General features: G+C 41.3%; 1 protein-coding gene and 1 pseudogene across 2 annotated transcripts; one reads left to right on the forward strand and one right to left on the reverse strand.

Moving 5' to 3' along the window:
• Positions 1-274: 274 nt before the first annotated feature.
• Positions 275-14,896, reverse strand: Lox (lysyl oxidase). Of its 2 annotated transcripts, XM_006987475.4 has the most exons (7): positions 14,130-14,896; positions 13,687-13,795; positions 12,301-12,438; positions 10,264-10,420; positions 6,813-6,908; positions 6,180-6,295; positions 275-3,711 (listed from the first exon to the last, which is right to left on the reverse strand). In XM_006987475.4, the coding sequence occupies exons 1-7, from the start codon at positions 14,752-14,754 to the stop codon at positions 3,705-3,707; spliced, it is 1,248 nt and encodes a 415-aa protein (XP_006987537.1). In that variant the 5' UTR covers positions 14,755-14,896; the 3' UTR covers positions 275-3,704. The 2 variants fall into 2 exon arrangements, with proteins under 2 accessions (XP_006987537.1, XP_006987538.1); XM_006987476.4 differs by lacking the exon at positions 275-3,711 and having other exon boundaries at positions 6,176-6,295.
• LOC143269463 (uncharacterized) lies at positions 14,753-19,229 on the forward strand (annotated as a pseudogene).
• Positions 19,230-20,733: the final 1,504 nt, after the last annotated feature.

Genomic DNA, 20,733 nt, shown 5'->3' on the forward strand with positions numbered 1-20,733 from the left:
TCAGCTCTATGTACATACAGGTAACATTATATGGAGGGAGAGAGTTGTATTTATGTATTTAGGAATGTGTGTGTGTGTGTGTGTGTGTGTGTGTGTGTGTGTGTGTGTGTGTGTGTGTCTGTGTGTCTGTGTAACACTAACAATTTAAAGAAATTAAAGAAAAAGAGGCCATGAATTTGAGAGAGGGCAAGGTAAGGGGTTTGACGGTGGAAAGGGGGAAATGATGTACTGATATTATAATTTCAAAAATAGAAAAGGCACTTAGACAAGAATATCAACCATACATATGGCTTTAATGTTTTAACCAAAAATGAAATTCAGATCATTTATTTCTAGGTAACAAAATGACCACTTTAGACACTTGAAATCATTTACTCAAGGCATTTTTATATGTAATCATGCAGTTACAGCACATAATAAAAAAGGGTGTGAGAATTCAATATAAAGCCTGTGTCTTGGCATTTGAAATAAAAGGTTCTCAAACAAGTTACAAATGTTTTGACAAATAAAAATTCCAGAAAAAAAATGGGAGAAACTAAAACTTCATTACAGGCATTCTAATACCAAATGACATGTAACCGAGTATGCAGCAAGCATACACATTAAATGTCTGTATCCCGTGAGCTAAGACTTAATGCAGTTTACATTCAAGTTCAGATAACTCAGCACCATTTCAGCTTGAGCGCTAACCAAAACCAGTATTCAAAATGCCTAGAACTTTGGGACTCTGGGAATGAAATTTAAATGGTTGATTTTTCTTATGTTATGTATGTGAACTCAAATATGAAGCATATGCAAAGGGAATAGTTTGGTTACTTAATATACTATGAGTAAAATGATTTCTAAAATATTTCCTAAGAATTTAGTATTTTCATACAATCTACTGAAGATTAATGGTCAGTAGGGGAAAACTTTTAGTGAACTCCATTTCCTCTAAATTCTGAGCATAAAGAATGATGTACACATGTGCCTAACATAACTTTAAAGAGCAGCACACAACTGTTATACAGAATGCCCAGGGAACAACTAAGTGGAAATTGTAAATTCAGTTCTTATATAAAATGTGAAGGTTTTCTGCAACTAGGCAGGATATGCCATGGTCCCCCTGGAGATGGAATCTGCAGTCTCAATATCATGATACTACTTAGCTGGCAAAGGGTAGACAAAACTGTGTTGTTTTCTATTTTTTCACAGCCTTTATTAGTGTAAAAACAAGTTCCTTTTCAGTCTTTGGTATTCTTTCTGCCATTCTCACTTCTTATTTTAAAAAATCTAGAGTTTAGTATACTAACTTGTGGTTTTTATCCTTAGTCTAAACCAAATAATTATCAATGATCTTGATGGTCCTTTGGAGAACAGATGCCCAAAGGTTAAATATATGAAGTCTTGAGTCACTACTTACAAATCATTTTGAAGTGTTTTAAAATTGTGGAAAGGAAAGAAATGTTTAAGAATAAACAGATTTTTAATTGAAAAAACAATCAACCAAAAAGCCCAAATTACTTTTAAAAGGCAGACATTTTATGGTTTTGAAACATATTTTAATTATTAGAAATACATACATGTAGATAATTAATAACTTTTAACTTATGTTTTGAAAAATAAAGTATGGCCATGACAAGTAGCATTGTTTAAATTTTAAATTCTATAGACATATTTTTAACAGTTAAAAAATGAAATAAGGTGAGCCTAATTTTCATACCTAGCAAGGTAAGGGATAGTCTTTGTTTTCCAATGTCTATTAGGTAAGTGCTTAGCTTACCTCACATAACAATGACTAAGGAGATAAAGGTCTCATTGAAATTATTATCCTAAATATCTAAACATCGTATAATTAGCCTACTTTCTTTTATAGAGTTAAGAATCTTAATAAGACAAGATGTTAAATCTATGCATGCCAGTCTGGTTCAGTACTAATACTGACAGTAGTTTTTGTTTTGTTTTTAAAAGCACGTATATTAAAATAACTCTATCAGAATGATTATAATTTGAAAGGATCATTCTACGGTCTTAAAACTGAAAAGCATTCTAAGGCAAGGAGGTCCATCAAAGAAGCAATCCCATGGATCAGATACCAGCTCAATCCGAGTTATGTCTTTATGTGCTTATGGGTAAATGTGTGCTCAGGCGGATAAGAATCATGTGTACCGCGCTATCCACCCCTAGCAACTGCCTATCTCTGGCGCCTCTCACCTGCTCCTGCAGCAGTGAGTACAAGAGGATGGTTAGTGACTGTTATCCTTACAACTCTGTGACACGTAAGGCATGCTTCCAGCTTGCTGAGAAAGGTCTACCTGATACGTTCTGGCACAGGAGGTACCTTACTTGAGATTTTAATGCTGGTGAATGAAGGAAAACTTAAGCACCAGGAACTTAAAAGTCTAACTTGATTTCTTTCTGCACCTTCTGAATTTAAGAGTTTCCAAACCCTACTGCTGCACAGTTTCACAGTTTGAAGTAAGGTCACAGCGGTCTCGTTGTGGTGTGCAGTCCTTGGTTTTCTTTGCAGAAAGCACCTGCTTCCCTCTTTTTCTCCAACCTCTCAAGTATTCAATGCTATGTGCTTTGCTAATTTGGAACTGTCTTTTGTAAATACACAAAAACATGTACAGCCAATTCCTGAAGAATCTAGGATGATGGTCCTGTGTTGCACACAGTAGGTTATCTATTATGGATGATTTCATTTTTTTTTTTAGCATTCCCCTTAATAGTTAGACATTTTAGAAGTGTAGTAGAGTTGAAAAAAATCCACAGAAGGTTTTCCAGTATTCTTTTTTTACAGTATTTTAAAGATGGTTGTAGTGTTAGAGATTCATCGTGTAATCTCTATGTCAGCAGTGACTTAATTTTGGCTAACAGTAAAGTATGCTGCAGGGCATAGCAGCTCTTCATTGATCACACATGTCATCAAAATGGTTTCCCTATGCTGTTAATCCCCACAATGGTAATGTGAAGATCGCCACATTAGACATATCTGTCAACAGAAAAATTAAGTGGAGAGGGGATATCAGCAAGTGTCAGCCAGGAACTTAGAATTATCCAATTCATTCCAAAACAGAAGTTGACTTGAATCAGAGTGAAATTAAGCACTTAACAGAAAGAAAATTATCTAGTAATTTAAAAATGTAAACATAATTTTATATAGGGACGTAACTATCTGAATACATATATTGCCATCTCTCTGCTATAGAGTAATATTTCGTGACAACAATAGTTATGTATTTGACCCTTCCCCAGCACCAAATGTATCCACTCCTGTTTACACAGTAGGAATATTATTTTAAATCAATCTATATTGAGGCAGATATAAACCCATCATTGCTGTTTTACTGGTTTCTGCATTTTAGAAAACAATCAGTTCAAATTAGGGCTCATTCATTAAAATACCATTTTTCTTTTTGCTCTATAACTTCAAAAGAAGACAAGAAATTTGGGGTTCTTTGAAAGAGCCAAGTAGGTACCTACAAACTTAAGACACCATTAATTCACAATATAGCATGAATAAGTATTTAAAATTTCCCAAATAATGCTGATTTAAACATTCAAAATCCAGTTATGGTATTTGTTGTGAAAGAGTCCAAACAAAACTTCCTTTGTTGTTTGCCTTTTAAAATATGTAAGTCCTCCCTACTGCAGCTAATCTATGTTTTTCATATTTCCAAACACCAGGCACTGCTTTATCCAATGGGAATTGGGCTTGCATTCTAATACCTATATTAAGAGAACACATGGGAAAAGTTATTAGCAGGATAATATCATGAATGAGCACAACCAATAACATTTTAGTCAGCCTTTTCAAAACTCAATGGAGCAATTTCCCTCTGCCTCCAGCAATAATCACCATGTAAAATTATGATTAGACCATGATTTAACAGTGATTAGAAGAAAAGAGTACGTAATATGTCAATAGCATGGAGTACATGCCTGATGTACAATCTGCATGTTTAAAAGGCAAAACAAACAAACAACAACATTAAAAGAAGGAAAAGTCAAGCAGAGCTTATGGAACCAGGGCTCAAGCAGGTGAATTCATTCCAGGGAACAAGAGTAATGCATCCACCAGGAGGCATAGTCATGGCTTCTGCACCATCTTGCATTTGTCATTCTCTGCATGCTTCTGGGTGCAGAATGATGCATTAATGGGTAGAGATAGGAACAAAGACCATGAACTAGGTATGGTCGTGTTGAAAGGCTGATCACTGAACCTCATAAAAGGAAAAAATGCACTTCCGTTCAAATCATAAACCACCAATTTCTAAAGAGCAGTTTCTGTGAGGAGAACACCCAGTTACATAGCAAGGCAGAAGTAAAAAGGGCCCGAGTCATCTGAGGAGAGTTGGAGAAAAAGGCTCCATGAATGGAACATACCAAATTATTGGGTGGATTTTATATCCCACCAGAATGGTTTCAAATATCTGGCCAGCATGAGAAACAACCAGTGAGCTAACAGTGGCATGTCATTAGAGTTAGGAAAGAACCGCCAATAATGACAGCATGAGGTCACACACACTTAGCCATCAGACTGTCCACATGGCTTTATGTTCATTTCACTCCCTCCCTAAAAATGTCAGGTTTTTTTTTTCATGGCCTCCAGAGAGAAGATCCAAATTCTTAGCCTGCTCTTCATTTGTCCTTTTGATCTGATCACAGCTGACAAACCCAACTGGAGTTTGCCTTTGCAAACATTGCCTGCAATCCACTCCTGCCAGGAAGTTGCCCATGACTCTGACTCCTTCAGACATGCCCTTCCTCAGCACTGCTTTTGTAGTTCTGATCCTTCAAGGCCAAATTCAAATGCTGTTCTAGAGTCACTTCTTTATTTCTTGAGAGACAAGGTAATTCATGAATGAAGTGTTGAGTGGAAGACTGTAGGTGGCAGTTCTCTACCTGGCCATGGATATATAGTACGAACAAGCAATTAGAGCCTGGCCGTTTGGGGAGAGGGAAGGATACAATCATTAAAGAAATTTATATGGAATACTTGGGAATTGCTACAGTAAGTCCACCAGGTAACCATTACACCTATTTGATATTGCTTCCTGATACCAGGTTAGGACCTTAAATATACAGTGAAAAGTGACAGTAAGTAAGTAAATAGAGAATGAGTTAATAAAAATTAGAAGATGTAAAAGAATCAACTACATATTAATTTTTATGATGTTATTTTAGATTATGAGCCTTCATCCATGCTGAGGCTAACTCCATGCTTGGTGGTCCAGTGACCCAGGCAAGCTTTCTGTACTGTTGACATATTCAGAAGAGTGTAATTTTCCAGTATTATCTCTTTACTGTCATGAACCTCATTTATTTATAATAATATGATAATCTTTGCAAAGTACAGATTGACTCTGTTCCTTTATGTAAATAAAGAACGGGTCTTGTGTGAGGTAATATGTGCCTTTAAGCTACCAGTATCTTGGCAATGTCAGTGCAAAGATGATGTGTGCTCAGTTATTCCCGTGGTCTTCTCACTGTTTGGAAGAAACAACTAGCATAACATGAAGCAGGCAAAGCTTTAAAGGAGTCAGGCAAGACAGGTAGCAACCGGGCAAACCTTCTGTACTTTTCTCTTCATTAAAGAACTTCTGCTTAATATTTATGGGCTAAGATTCCTATGAAGATTTACAAACTGGTTTTAGGACTCAGTGAATTATGGAGGGAAGACACACCACACACACACACACACACACACACACACACACACACACACACACACACACACACATTTTGCAGCCAGTAAATGAAAGTGTACCTTGGAAAATGCTTTGAATTTCTTTGCATTCCCATCATGAAGCATGGGGGAAGGGGAGGAAAGCCAATGACTGTGGCTCCTACAAGCTCACTTACACTGCTTAATGAGCAATTTGTTGGACTGGACTGCTACAGAACTTGTCAGGTAAACAGTACATCTTTCCAGGTGAACACTGTATGAGCTGTAGCATGAGTAAAACATTACTGCACCCTCATTCTCTAGTATTGCCAAAAATAATAACATGGATCCTATATTTAATTTTTGCTTTGCTTTGTTTGCAAGGAAGCTATGGCAGTAGAAGCAAAGCAAATACCAGTATTGTATAAATCCAGGTGACAAAACTTGTAAGCACCTGCCAGTCTTTTGGCTAATATCAAGTCAAAGCTCCTTGTAAAAGAAATTACTTGGCTTGCCAAACAATACTTACGGTGAAATTGTGCAGCCTGAGGCATAGGCATGGTGTCCTGTGTAGCGAATGTCACAGCGTACAACATTGTTACTGTAGTCTGATTCAGGCACCAGGTAGCTGGGGTTTACACTGACCTGGACAACAGAAATAGCATGGTGAATGACTTCCTGTTCATCTTATATGCATACTCTTATTCCTTCCTATTTCTGTAGAGACACTGCAGTGAAATTGCTAACAAGGGACTCAGCTAAATAAAGCAAGAAAAGGAATCTAAAGCATGTAGTTAAACACTGGCTATATTACAAAGGAAATTGTGTAAATTTCTCTGAGCTCTTTTTAAAAACATCACAGTCTGGATTGCTTAAAAATTGTTATGAAGGGTGTTCAATTACATTTTTTGTTGTTTTGTTTTTCAAGACAGTGTTTCTCTGTTTAGTCCTTGCTGTCCTAGAACTCTCTTTATAGACCAGGCTGGCCTCAAACTCAGAGATCCACTTGCCTCTGCCTCCCAGGTGCTGGAATAAAAGGTGTGTGCCACCGATGCCCTGCATTTTTGGTTACTTTTACGACCATGATTATTTAATATTTAAAACCAGAAAAAGGGAGTGTATTGAATTGTCACGGTAAATTACATGTATTCAAAGCTCCTACCTTTAGAATATAGTTTCCAGGTTGTACATCTGTAATATCAATCCACTGGCAGTCTATGTCTGCAGCATAGGTATCATAACATCCGGGACTCAATCCCTGAAATCAGCAAAGTTGTAAAAATTAAATTATAGCATATGGCTAGACAGAGCTAAAACAAACAAATAAATAAACATGATATTATTGGTAAATTAAATACTAAGTTGGTACCTAGAAGAATTTGGCATAAAAATACTTCTGTTTCATCTCCATTGAGAACCACATGTTTCCCAGTCTTATAATAGCTAGGGCTTTATAGGGACTGCAGTATGAAGTAGTGTGCCTTATTTCACAAGTCACCAGTGGAAAATAGTGTTAAACAACAAAATAAGCCTTCACCACAATTCAAGATATTACACCAGCAATAAAGGTCTCATAGCAAATTAGTTCCAATTTCCTATCTGTGAACCTCCCTGCAATGACCTTCCTACATTCTGAATGTTCATGGTCTTTTGTCCTGTTTAGCTTTATAGCATTCATCCATTTCTGCTCTATATACTCATCATATTACAGAAATTCCTCAAGGGTAGAGTTTAGTTGCATCCTTGAGAAGCTAACATTTGTTATTATTATGTGCCAGAACCATTTTAAACATACTATATAAAGCCAATTCTCACGACTACATAAGGTAGGTGTATTACTATCTCCACTTTATAGACGAGGAAGCTGAGGCACACTAAGGTCAAATGACTTATTCCAGGGCAAACAGCTAGGGAATGACTGAGTTGGTTTCAAGATTATGTAAACAGGTACCTTTTCTCAACTACCACATTCCCTCCATCAAATAATCAGTGAAATCTTAGTTGAGTCACAGGGATGGATATATGCCCAAACTGGTCAACACTGCATCAGTCCACATGCTAAAACATTCACACCAGCAAGTCAACAGGTGTCTCATAAGGCTGCCAGGAGAAAAATGCCAAGAATATATGCTCCTTGCTCTCATGAGGCTGAAGACATTTTCTCCCACGGAGGGGGGGGGGGGAGATGGATATCTTTTTTTTTTATTTTCTTATTTCCTCATGAGTACTTTTAACTGTTGTATTTTCACTCTGATAATCCAAAGTTGATTAAAAGTATATGTTACAATCATTTGAACTCAGAAGTATCATTTAAGATCATCACTCAAGTTTGCTTTGATGCTTACGGTCATTTTGGTCATCAAAGATAACAAAAGCCTCTCAACATGCTTTAGGGATGTGGGTTTGGCTACATCTAGATTTGGGAAGAGTAAACAATTTTGCTGTCCACAGCACAGGACAGTAGAGACAAGCCAACTCAAAATCACTTGAGTCACAGGAATGAGGACCATAATTGCCTGGGTTCCCACCTTGATCCATTCTCATTTTATGTGTTGGATAGGAAATACAAGAGGAAGAACTTTTGGTCTGATTATACTACATCATTCTCTAATTCTGGCACCTTACACACTAAGCAATACTAAAAGCTGCCACTACCATTACTACTATTTCACAGATGACTCTAAATTGTGCACTGGATTAGATACCCAAGGAAGATAGGCATAAGTTATGCTACTGTTAAGTGAATAAGTGTTTCAGAAATGCTGAAGTTATCCCTGTTGGCATCCACCCATAATCTCAAAGGGGCAGAATGCTGAGGCAGGAGAACAATTTAAGCCCATGAATTTGACACCGGCCTAGGTCACACAGTCTTAAAAGCATTATGTGTATGTGTAAGCACTAATGGCTGACACTCTTACTCTATGATTCATGTACTCACAGAATATGTTCATTTTGAGCTTTGCTTATTTGGACTTACAAATAAACACCTGAAGTTTACCCAGGCCATTAAGTGAGTAGACATTTCAATATTCAAAGTCAAAATGTAAAACTAAATTGGAAATATAACTTCATTCTACACTATCTAAATTCATTATTTGGTTTCAGCAAAACATAACAGTTTGCTATGTTTGGTCAATGAGTATGATGTGACTATTTTTGTTGTGCATGAATTTTGTATGTAAATTTGTAGTCTTAGGACATGTGGCTTTTATATATATTATATATATGCATAAGTTATACTTAGTTATATGCATAAACATTTAGGAACACGACACTAGTATAACAAAACTAACAAAAGTCAACATTAGGGGTCTGTGTGAATTTTTTTTCTTTAAGTAAATTCTGTTCAAGAGACAATTGAAAAAAAAACAGAAACATATAAATCACTTATAATGCAAAACCTGGTGAAGAATTGTTAAGACGTGTACAGAGAAGGATGAACATAAAAAGAGTGAGATTATGCCAGCAAATAGGGGAGCCTCTGCGGCTGAAACATGAACAACTCCCCACCCAGGTGTTCCATCTTAGAATGAGATGATCGGTGTGTGTCATTTTCTGAATAGGGAAAGGAAGTGCCCCAGTTCCTCTTGGGGTGATCACAGGATGAGAATGCAATCTCTGCATGGGTACATACTTAATATATGGTTGGGTTACATCCTTCACTTAAAGCATATGTCCTGCCCCTCCCAACCTATGCTAAGTATAACTGTTTCCCTTTCTAACCACTTTGATGAGCTAAGCCCAGAGGAAAGAAGTATGGTCCACACATGTAGGTCACTAAAAAGCTTCTGGCCACAACCCTGGAATCTGCTCCCCAAGAAGACGGCTGTTGATGTCTTTGTGCCCTGGGTAATGTACATACACGGACTACTTGCCAAGAGCTGGGCTGGAGTAAAATTATAATGTCTTTTTACAAATGAGGGTTTTGGATGGAAATACCGACATGGCTTTTAACTGACACACATTTTCCAATCCTAAGACACACACTAGTGCTTAGCTCAGCACTATTAAAAACAAATTCATCCAAAGGACATCTGATATCAATTATGCTGTAGGTTTAAATATACATGTGTGGAGAAAGAAATGTGTCTTTCTATTCTTATTTGCGTTATTAGAAGTGATGCTGTTTAAAGTATTCCTAAGGAACTGACTTCAACTCCTTGTTCTAACTCTAGGCACTATTCCATAGTAAGCAGGAAGGTAGGAAACAAAATGATTTTGCAGGTGGGAAAACAGTTCTACGTCGCCAGCAGTTATTTATAGCCAATTAAAGAACACAGAATGAAGGCAGATGCTTCAAGTCATTCCTGTGTGTGCAGAAAGTAAACTACTTTTCATTGTGTTATGTAGCAAGGATCCACAGTGACCTTCTGTGATCACCAGCAGGGGTTGTGTGGGCAGCTGGAAACACTTTAAAAGCAATTTGCACCACCCATTCATCTGCCTTTTCCCAATTAATTTCCGCATTGGTAAGATAACCTCAAAATGAAACAATGGATTTAAAAAAAAAGAAGAAGAAGAAGGGGGCGGGGGGGAGGAAGAAACTGGCAGATGACTTTGTTTGCCTAGTCTCTGGATATCTGAGGGTTCCTGATGTCCGAGGGCCAGCCTACCTGTGTGTGGGCGGTACACGCAAAGCGCCTGTGGTACCCGTAGTCACAGGATGTGTCCTCGAGACAGAAGCTTGCTTTGTGGCCTTCAGCCACTCTCCTCTGTGTGTTGGCATCAAGCAGGTCGTAGTGGCTGAATTCATCCATGCTGTGGTAATGTCTAATGTCCCACACAACAAAAACACAGCAGTCAGTGGCATGTAGAGGAAACAATAAGGACATTAAGTGACCTCCTTGTCTCATGAATCAAGTGGTGTTATTGCTCACTATTAAGGCAGGGCAAGTTTATTTTCTTGTCTTTTTATGTATTTTTCTTAAAGATTTATTTATTTTATGTGTGTGAACGTATTGCCTACAAGTTTTATGTGCACCATGTACATGCCTGGTGCCCATGGAAGTCAGAAGAGGGCTTGAATCCCTTGGAACTGGAGATGAGATATGGGTGGTTATGAACCACTGTGTGGATACTGGAAATCAAACCTGGCTCCTCTGCAAGAGCAGTAAGTACTCTTAACACTGAGCTGTCTCCCCAGCCCAACCCCCTGCCCCTTGGTTTCAGACAGGGTCTCACAGTGTAGCTCTAGCTATCCTGGAAGTTACTCTATAGCCCAGGCTGGCCTTAAATTCAGAGATCTACCTGCCTCTGCCTCCCATGTGCTGGGACTAAAGGCGTGTGCCACCATGCCTGGCCCCCAAGTTTATCTTCTTAAAGAGATATTCATGCTAGATTATTTTTTTCAGAAAGGACATAAATGTATCAAAATTGCAAGCTTTTAACTTTACTTGGTGGTAAGGACAGAGTATCTGTCCCTTTCCACAGAGTATCTATAAAGACAATGGATTATCGGTGCTTGTAACCTGTGGAGTCTCTGGTGTATTTCTCTGGGCGCCACTGCCAATGTTGCTGATAGGATGCTGATTTCAAACAAGAGCTTTACTCGAGAGGGCTTGCTATGAGAGTCTAAAAACTAGAGTTTCAACATTTTAAAATCTCTTCGGAAACGCAAGGGGGAACAACATGTTTTTCTACCACTATTACTTAAATAGCACAAACTTTCATTTCAAAATAAAATATATCTACTTTAATATGCAAATTCTACAGCTAAAGTCTGCTTTTTCTCTGTTCATTAAGTAGAAGACTTCTGAGCTCGTCCTCGTCTTACATGGGGGAGGGGCAACAATGGGAAAGGGTTTGAGTTTCTGTAAGTAGAAGACCACACATCAGGATTTCCTGGCACTGAATAACTGGGCACATTACCTAGGCAAATGATGGCATAACCACATGTAATTTAAAAATTAAAACCTTTAAATTTAGGAAGGGTGGGACAACCACTCTGGAGCTGATATGGGCCTTTCAAAAGATGGAAGTGGGTCTGCTCCTCAAGTCTATCTCATGTGTGTTCCATTGAGGATGGTTTCTGAATTCTTTAGGTAAAAGAAGCTGTGCTTTTCTTAAATGCTTGTTAAGGCTGACCAGCTGCAGGTGATCATGTAGATGATCTTATTCATAGCAGATACTTGTACATAATAGTAAATTTGCTATTTACATAGATGATCTTATTTTTAGAAGATACTTGTACATAATAGCACATAATGTAAATTTACTATTTACATAGATGACCTTATCCATAGCAAATACTTTTATATAATAATAAGTTCTGCAAATTTACTATTTATATAGATGATCTTATTTACAGCAGATACTTTTACATAATAATAAGTTCTGCAAATTTACTATTTACATAGATGATCTTATTTACAGAAGATACTTTTACTTAATAGCAAATTCTAGGGCAGCCATTGTTGTATCTTTCCACACTTTTTAATGAGCCTGACTTAAGTTTCCAATTCAAAAGATAATGGCATTTGGTGGTGAAGGGGCCATCTGTAAGGTTTAACATTCTTTGATGACCATCAACCCGTATAGTAAAAGTTCTAAGTACAAATAATAGCAAATCTCTAGCTTTAGGTAAGACACGTGAAGAATCATCTGAAAGATGTCAGAGCATCCCAGAAGCACTGAGAGGCCCGTCCACTCACTGATGACAACTGTGCCACTCCCAGGAATAGCGAGGGCGGCTTGGTAAGAAGTCAGACGTTCCTTGGTTTTTCACTCTTTGGGGAAATCGTAGCAGTACCCTGTGATCATAATCTCGGACGTCTGCCCTATATGCTGAGCTGTGAGTTTAGAAACAAACAAACAGACAAACAAACATTAGATTCAGTGAATACCGGTGAAAAACAAAACAAGAAAGAACAGCTCACCATTACACTGTAATGGCATCCCTCCCCTTTCCCAACTAGCCTCTCAGCTCAAAGAGACAATCTTGAGCTCCCATCCAGTCCTGGAAGAATAAAAACATAGTGACTACCTGGTGAATGAGTGAATGAAGGACAACAGTAAAAACCTACAGAGCTTGAAATTAGGATTTACACTAAAAAAATTATTGATGCATCTAAAAACCATGAAATTGCTATAGTAATGATCACACACCAAAAAGATCCATATAGATCTATTAATAAGTTGATAGATTTAAAATAGTAAATGGAGAAACACTCTAAAATAGGACAGCTAGCTTTAGATAGATAGCTTTATACTTCACTATCATCAGACAGGGAGCGCCTCTCTACTATCTTCCAGCGTTCAGTGGTGTGGATCATGCAAGACTCGGGAATGAAAATGAGCTTGAATTTTTTCCCTTAGTGTGATGGTTGTAAAAAAGTCAACGTGGAATAGAGGTTCATATAAACACTTCTGGGATGCTTCTAAATTTTTGTAGGTCTGGGTTGGAATACCATTGGTGACCCATTTTACTTAAGGTACCACCAGAACTACGCAAGCATCTTATGCTCCCTCTGCTGGTTGCCAGCAGCAAAATCGGAGAATTCCAAGTCCAGAATAGCTATTTTATTTTGGGAATGACGGAAAACAAAACTCTTGCTCATGGTCTTATACGAAAACAACCCAGTTAGTTAATCATGGCCTGAAAGAAATGTGGAATGCAGTCTTTACCAATGGGGGGCGCCACCGTGGGGAACACACCCCAGACCATCAGAGAATAATAGCGAGCGCTTCCTTTCTACTTTTCCCCCTGTGTGGTTGGTTGTTGAGCTCCTGTTTTGTAGAAAGCTGTTGAAAGTTGTTGGCGCCAATACCTAATAGAAACCTTGGGAAAGAACCTAAGACCCAGTCTCCGGAACAAGGGTTTTCGCCCCCCTCTCCTGATTTGCGCCTCCCAGTGAGGCGGCACCCATAAAAACATTCCAAATTGACTCTCTATCCAAGTCAGCATGCCCAGGAGGTCACGTCCCACTTCCCAGCCCTTGTCCCACTTCCTGGCCCTTGTCTGCACTGAATAGCGGTCAGAACTAGGCACCCGTGTGATCCCAGGATCAAAATGGGAGCCAGGCTGTGTTAATACGTACCTAGCCAGGCAGTTTTCTTCCGCAGCGCATCTCAGATTGTACATAGACATCTTCTGCACATATGTAGATGCCTGGATGTAGTAGGGGTCCGGCACCAGGTCCGGGAGACCTAAAAAATAAGACAAGCAGGTGACCTCTGACCCCAGGTCCCCTCTTTTGTCACCCTTTGCCCACCAAGTCCGCTGGGTGGGGCTGCGTGTGTGGAAGAACAGGGAACTCCAAGGCTGGGAAGGAAAGGAAAGAAGACGCTGCTGGAGCCAGGAGCGCGGTTTCCATCAGATTCCAGAGCTGGCGGGGCGGGCGAGGGGGAATTAGGGGGGTCCGGTCGGCCGGGACGGGCGCGGGGCCGGGGGGTGGGCGTCGCGCTCAGTCCGCCACGTCTGGACAGCACCGACCTGCAGCCAGGGTAGCCAGGTGCCTCGTGTGAACCTGGGGGTGCTTACCGTACTGGAAGTAACCGGTGCCGTATCCGGGTCGGTACCTGCTCCCAGGCCGGGGCCTCTCATACGTGTCATAGTAGTTATAATAGGGATTGTCGTCGGAGTACTTGTAGGGGTTGTAGGCGTCGTCGCCCACCATGCGGTCTACATGGCTGGGAGGCCTCAGGTTACTGAGCTGCGGGGGCTGTGGCGACGCAGTCCGGTTCCCTGCGCGCCGGGAGGTCCCACCATCGCGGGCCCCCGACGGCGAGAAGCCAGCTTCGAACCAGTGGCGGGCGGCGGGCCGGGGACGGCCGGGGGCGACCCCGGACGGGCTCGGTGTCCGCGCGCGGGCAGAGGCGGTGCGGTTGTCACGCAGCAGCAGAATGGGCGTGCGCGGCTGCGGGGCGGCGTTGCCGTCGGGGCCCGGGGCCGCCGCGGCGCTGGGGTCGCGTCGCCGCTGCTGCTGCGGCTGGTACTGCGCCCCGAGGCTCAGCAGACTGAACACCTGCCCATTGTTCTCCCATTGGATCGTCTGGCGCCAGGCGCCCGGGGCGGCGGGGGGCTCACGCGGGGCCTGCGGGGCGCAGCGGAGAAGCGGACAGAGCTGCAGTGGCCCCAGCAGGAGCACGGTCCAGGCGAAATGCATGGCTCTCCGGGCGAGTCCTTTCTGCGGGGAGGACGTGGCTCAGATCCCGCGAAGGAACGAGACCTCTTCGGGGCCGGGAGGAGGGCGAGGCGCGGGGATGGGTCGCAGTGAGTCGTGCCAAGGGCGGACGGCAGACCCTGCCCCCAGCCCAGGCCGCCGTCGGACGTGGCACCCCCTTTCCCAGTCCTGGAAGACGACAGGGGTGGGGGGGAGCAGCGGCGCACGACGGTCGGTCCCGGAGAGCGCACAGTGTCTGGAGTGGAAGAAGGGGAGAGATTTTAAACTTTCTGACAAGTTTGCAGTTACACAAGCCGTTCTGGCCCCGCTCGCTGCCCCTCCGCTATTTGTTCACGTAATGCGATTGGAAACGTGCGAGGCGGACAGCTCCTCCGCTCTGCCCCTCCTCCCCTCTCCGCCCCACTCCCCTCCTCCCCAGACACGTTGCACAGGGAGAGTTAAGGGGAAAGAACAAAACGGAACACACATCCTGAGACACACTCGACTTAATCTGGGCCGAACATGCAGGAATTTCAAAAGACTCAGACAGGCGAAGGCAGCCAGGCCATGGGCCCAAGCCAAAATATGCATGAAGAAAAATGCTATTAGGTCACCAGCCCTGGAGAGGCGGGAAGTCAAGAGGTGGGGAGAGCGGTGGGGCCAAAGTGTGCGTGTTGGGATGGGGGAGGTTGTGACTAACGCTTATCCATAAAGAAGTTAACCAGACGAATTTCCCAACGCACACTCACCCCGCTTTTATGGGAAGCGCCCTCAGCAAATAAACCCCAGGATATCAAATTTTGTTTTTCTGGCTGTAGGTAATATGAGAAATGGGTTACAAATCTGTTTCCTACAGTGAGTATTTTAATAACCAAAGTGAAAATTTACAGGGAACAGAGTGTAGTGAATAAACACTCTCTCTCTCTCTCTCTCTCTCTCTCTCTCTCTCTCTCTCTCTCTCTCTCTCTCTCTCTCTCTCTCCAAATAACCGACCCACTTTGCACTTTAAGTGACGATGAAGAATTCTTTCATCCCTACTGTGTACCGGAAAGCTAGAAGAAGGGCAGGAGAGTGTTCAAGGACATCTTCAAGTAGATGTTTCATTGGACTTCTCGCTCTTTCTCTCCTGTGTCTAATGAGGTTTGACTTCACACGTTAAAATCAAATTACCAATATTAAAGGTTGAAATTCAATAAAGTGTTCAGCAGCTTTTAATTCCTCTTCCAGTCTAAACAAAGGTGTTACTAGAGAAACAGCCCTTGAGTTCCGAGTTCAGTACAAAGAAGGCAGGCGGTAGGTGTGGCCAGGAGAATGAGTCGGAGGATAATCTGTAACTGGACAGAGATGCTTAATAGACCAACTATTCACATCCCACTCAGGGTCTGGGAAACTCTGAACTGAAGTTAAAGAAAAATTGCTAAGTGGCCCTATTTAAACTACTAGGCAAGCCAGAATTTAGTATCCACTTTATTGGTCCCATCATTGAGCTGTTGTCTAGACACACTTCAATCTCACCTCTTAGACTCTGTGTTTTCATAACTGATCACCCCCACGAGGTGGTTTGGCGGACCTCTACTAGTCTGACTGCTTGATAACCATTTCCCTTTTCTTCCTGTTCTTTAGGAAACTCTGCCCAGAACCTCTGACCCCCAGTAGATTAGGCATTCATGAGACTTCTTCACTTCAAGAACTGGTCACAAGATCTGAGTTTGTTCTTATTAAACTATCTTCCTAGAATCTAAATGTCAGGTTGGTCAAATGGTGAACAATCTTCCTCCTCCCACTGCTAGAAAAAGTTCTGGCTCTTCAGCATTTCCTTCAGATTTTCTAGTGCAATCTTTTGTGGACTATCATAGTCAGTTTCTGTCATCTGCCACAGGAGAATCCTGACTGACAGAGGGGGTTGGGCTGTGACTTTCAGCTAGTTAAATCACATGACCCAGAGTCCAGGGTAATGAGTCTGGCTTTTTGAGTCAAGTTAGACGGACCACGTACCTTCCTTGGTCACCAAGGGATATGACACAGAGTTTTGCCCACATGTGGTAAATCTACAGCCTACATGATGAGGATAGACTTTAAGTACAAATTCACTCACCACAAGTCAACAGTGAATTCTTTTCTGAACAAAACCATCTCTAAGATAACACTAGTTGTCATTTTACTGGATGGCTAGAAGGCTTAAAATTAACTACTGGGTTTCTCTAGGCCTGGTAAGAGAGATGGGGGGGGGAGGAGAAAAGAAGGTGTCTATAATTTGGATGGACAGATGACATTATAAGGAGAAACAGAAAGAGCCTGAGTATCTTTATCTTTCATCTGAAAAAGGCTCTACATCTGCCCGTTAACAGTTTACCTCCAGAAGAGAAAGGCTGGGGACAGTTACCACTTGACCACAGGTTTCTGAGGGAAGACCCTTGCTGTGGCTGTCTTAGAGTAAAGTGGCTCCTATTGGGAGGGTGGAAAGTTTGCCTTTGTTTCCAGGTCTGGTCCTGGGGGAGGGGGGAAGGGGAAAAAAGAAAGGAGGGGAAAGGGAAAGGGGAGGAGGAAATGCTTCTCTGTATAGGCAGTTTATTTTTTCTGGTTCTTAGCACTTTGTCAGATTTAACAAATAAGCCAAATCCTCTTCAAAGTATTCTTCCAAGTTTCAAAATCTCTGATTTTCTTGAACATCCACTTATTCTATTTTCAATTTATTCACTGCAATGTTACATTATGGCCATTAATATTGAAAAAAATCTCAAATTGGACTTTAAAATATTGGGTACTTTTTGTGTATGTATAAGATGGAACCTAGTTTTTAAGTATTTTCCATCAGTGAAATTCCATTGCACATTTATTTGTTTTACAGAATTTCATACACACATTTATGCTTTGCAGGATAGTGTGCTATATCGGTGACTTATAAACATGAACACTAAACACTCACAGAGGATGAGGCTCATCATTTTCTCCCAGTTTGCTTCAAAAGATTCAAAACCATTTCAAGAAAACAGAAATAACAGCCCAGAACAGTCACAATGCACTTTGCTTATTTTATTTATTAATCACACACATATGAACATATATACACAACTTCAGGGGTGGGGGATACGTAACCCACTGGCACATACTCTAAATGCCATAAAAAGGGAAAAAAAGTGCATTTTCTCCCTCTTTCATTTCCTCCAAACTCTCTTGCTTAAGACTTAGCTATCTGGGAGAAAAAGCAAACATGTGGCCACCACATTGAGGACAGTAGAAAGTGTTTGCCACCATGGGGTGATGCCATGTAGCCATGTATTGTGCTCTTTTCTTAGAGGCAAAACCACTCTTTTCAAAATTAGACAAACCAGTTTTCCTCCACTCAAAGCCGAAGCTAATAAAAAATAATACTAGCAGCAATTATAACGATAACAATAACTGTAACTGCATCAAGGTGTCCCCAGCTCTTGGTAAGATGCACGGCTGATCCCAATTTGAGAACAGCTTTTTGTAGACAGATCTATGGTTTATATCAAAAAAGAGGGAATCATCTCAACCCCCCCACACCCCTGCTTTTTTTTTTTAGCAAGGTTCTAGTTCTACCAAGAAATAAGTTAGTCCCATCCGACTCATGTAAGTTCTTACCCAAACTGTGCGTACTTCTTCCCTTTGGCTCTCTGAGCAGCAGCAAGACGGCAGTCGGTGAGAACAAGCCCCTGAGGAAAGGCTTCAAGAAGGGAGCCAAGAAGAAACTGGTTGGTCCATTTTCTAAGAAAGACTGGTATGATGTGAAAGCTCCACCTATGTTCCAGTTTAGAAACATTGGAAAAACACTAGTCACAAGGACCCAAGGAACCAGAATTTCATCTGAGGGCCTCAAGGGTCGTGTGTTTGAAGAGAGCTTTGCTGATCTACAGAGTGACAAAGTTGTATTTAGAAAATTCAAGCTAATTACTGAGGTTGTTCAAGGCAAAAAAATAAATAAATAAATAAAATAAAGTCTGATTAACTGCCATGGCATGGATCTTACCCAGGACAAAAAGTCTTCCATGGTCAAAAAGTGGCAGACCAGACCATGATTGAAGCTTGTGTTGATGTCAAGACAACCAATGGTTCTTTGCTCCTTCTGTTCTGTGTTGGTGTCACTAAAAAAACCGCAACAGCCAGATATGCAAAACATCCCATGTGTAGCACCAGCAGGTCCTCCAGATCTGGAAGAAGATGATAAAAATGCAAAAGAAACCCAAGTTCGAGTTGAGAAAACTCGTGGTGCTCTGTGGTGAAGGTGGAAGTTCTGGAAAAACTACTGATGATGAGACAGGTGTGAGTGAGCTGATGGATACGAACCAAGAAACTGTTGAAAACCCAGACTTCCAATAGTGACAAATAAAAGGTCCTATTTGTGAAAAAGGGAGAGAGAAAGAAAAGTCAAAAGGTTGTGCCTCCAGAATTTGCTAGATAAGTTTATACTCACAGGATATGGAATTATTCAGAAAGTTAAAACTGTAAAGCAGAACCAGAACAATAACTCTGTAACCAAAGAACCAGTGTGTGAACCTCGATTCTTTTGTTTGGGGGCTGGAGAGGTGGCTCAGAGGTTTAGTGCATTTCATACTCTTCTAGAGAATCTAAATTGGTTTTTCTGCACCAATCAGGCTGCTCATAACTCCAACTCCAGGGAATCTGGCTCTTTTCTAGCCTCTGTGGACAACTGTGCACACGTACATGCACACACACACATGCGCACGTGTGCACACACACATGCACACGCACATGCACACATACACAAATAAATAAAACTGCAAAGTATGTGGCACAGAAAGCACATTCGAATCTTGTTCTTCAGTGAAGTTCATGGCTTGTGTGAAGTTTGTGGTAACCCTGTAGTTCTAACACATTGAAAGGAAGCAAGCAGAGGGAGCGGAAAGACCACATGCAAACGTTAGAGAAAAGAAACAATTATGCCATCTTACATAAGAGGAGTGGGCGGGAGAGCGGGAGGAAGGGATTGATAACCAGAAAAAGTAACAGAGTGAGTTACAGAAGCCTGACTTTTTCTAGTTGGAGTAGAAGGGGACCGGTGAGTGGACTTGAAAGCTAACAGGGACTTTCCATTCCTTTCGCCCCATCCTTGCTGTCTGCCACATGCCACTTCCAGGTATTCACCCAAATATAAAAAGTAGACAGTTGGTACACATTTGTCTGTGTGTCAAGACCGAACTAAAAAAAGAAAATAAGTAAACAAACTGGCTAGAAATAGCCCAGAAAGAATGAATTTTAAATATATCTGGCTGGGTTACCTAGCCCCTTGGGCCACCTAAGGAAGGGAAAAGTGGAATTGAAGTCTGGGGAATAGAAAAGCATTCTATTCTGCTGTCTTTAATGGATCTCCATATGTGATTACGTAAAGAATGCTAGTCTAGCAAAACAGAAAAGTGGGAAGAGAGGAAGGACCTCAGGGTGAGGAGAAAGGACCTTTGAAACACAGTGAGTCAGTCAAAGTAATTTGTTTATATTGACCAAAAAAATAAAGTGTCAGCCAGTTGGCAAAATCATTCCTAAGTGAAGTCCAGGTAATTTGATTGGGATGGTTGACAGCCTAGTGACAAAAAAAGATCAATTGTAGGTGTTACAGGGTGTGTCAGGGTTGTTTCTATTAGTGATAGGAAAGGTTGTGCAGCGAGGTCTGAATCTCGGCTTCTTTGCCCCTCAACTCTCCCTACAGTCCTCCGCACTCACTACCCATCACCCTAAAAGTTATTTACTCTCGTATTATCCAGTCATGATCTTCTGCTATGCTGGAAGGCACATCATGAAGACATTTGCTCTTATCTCAGGCACCTCTATCATCTTCGATTTCCCCAGCAGGCATCTCCCTGCTTTAAATGAATCTGTTGTGCACAGCTCTCCTTTGAAGCCCAAGGGGAGCATGAGATCACAAATTATTAACACTGGAATGGGAATTCCATGGAACTTGTCCTATAGGATGATGCTCTAAGAACATTTGAAAGTGATCTGTGT

Source organism: Peromyscus maniculatus, chromosome 19, assembly GCF_049852395.1.
Source record: "Peromyscus maniculatus bairdii isolate BWxNUB_F1_BW_parent chromosome 19, HU_Pman_BW_mat_3.1, whole genome shotgun sequence".
NCBI lineage: Eukaryota > Metazoa > Chordata > Mammalia > Rodentia > Cricetidae > Peromyscus > Peromyscus maniculatus.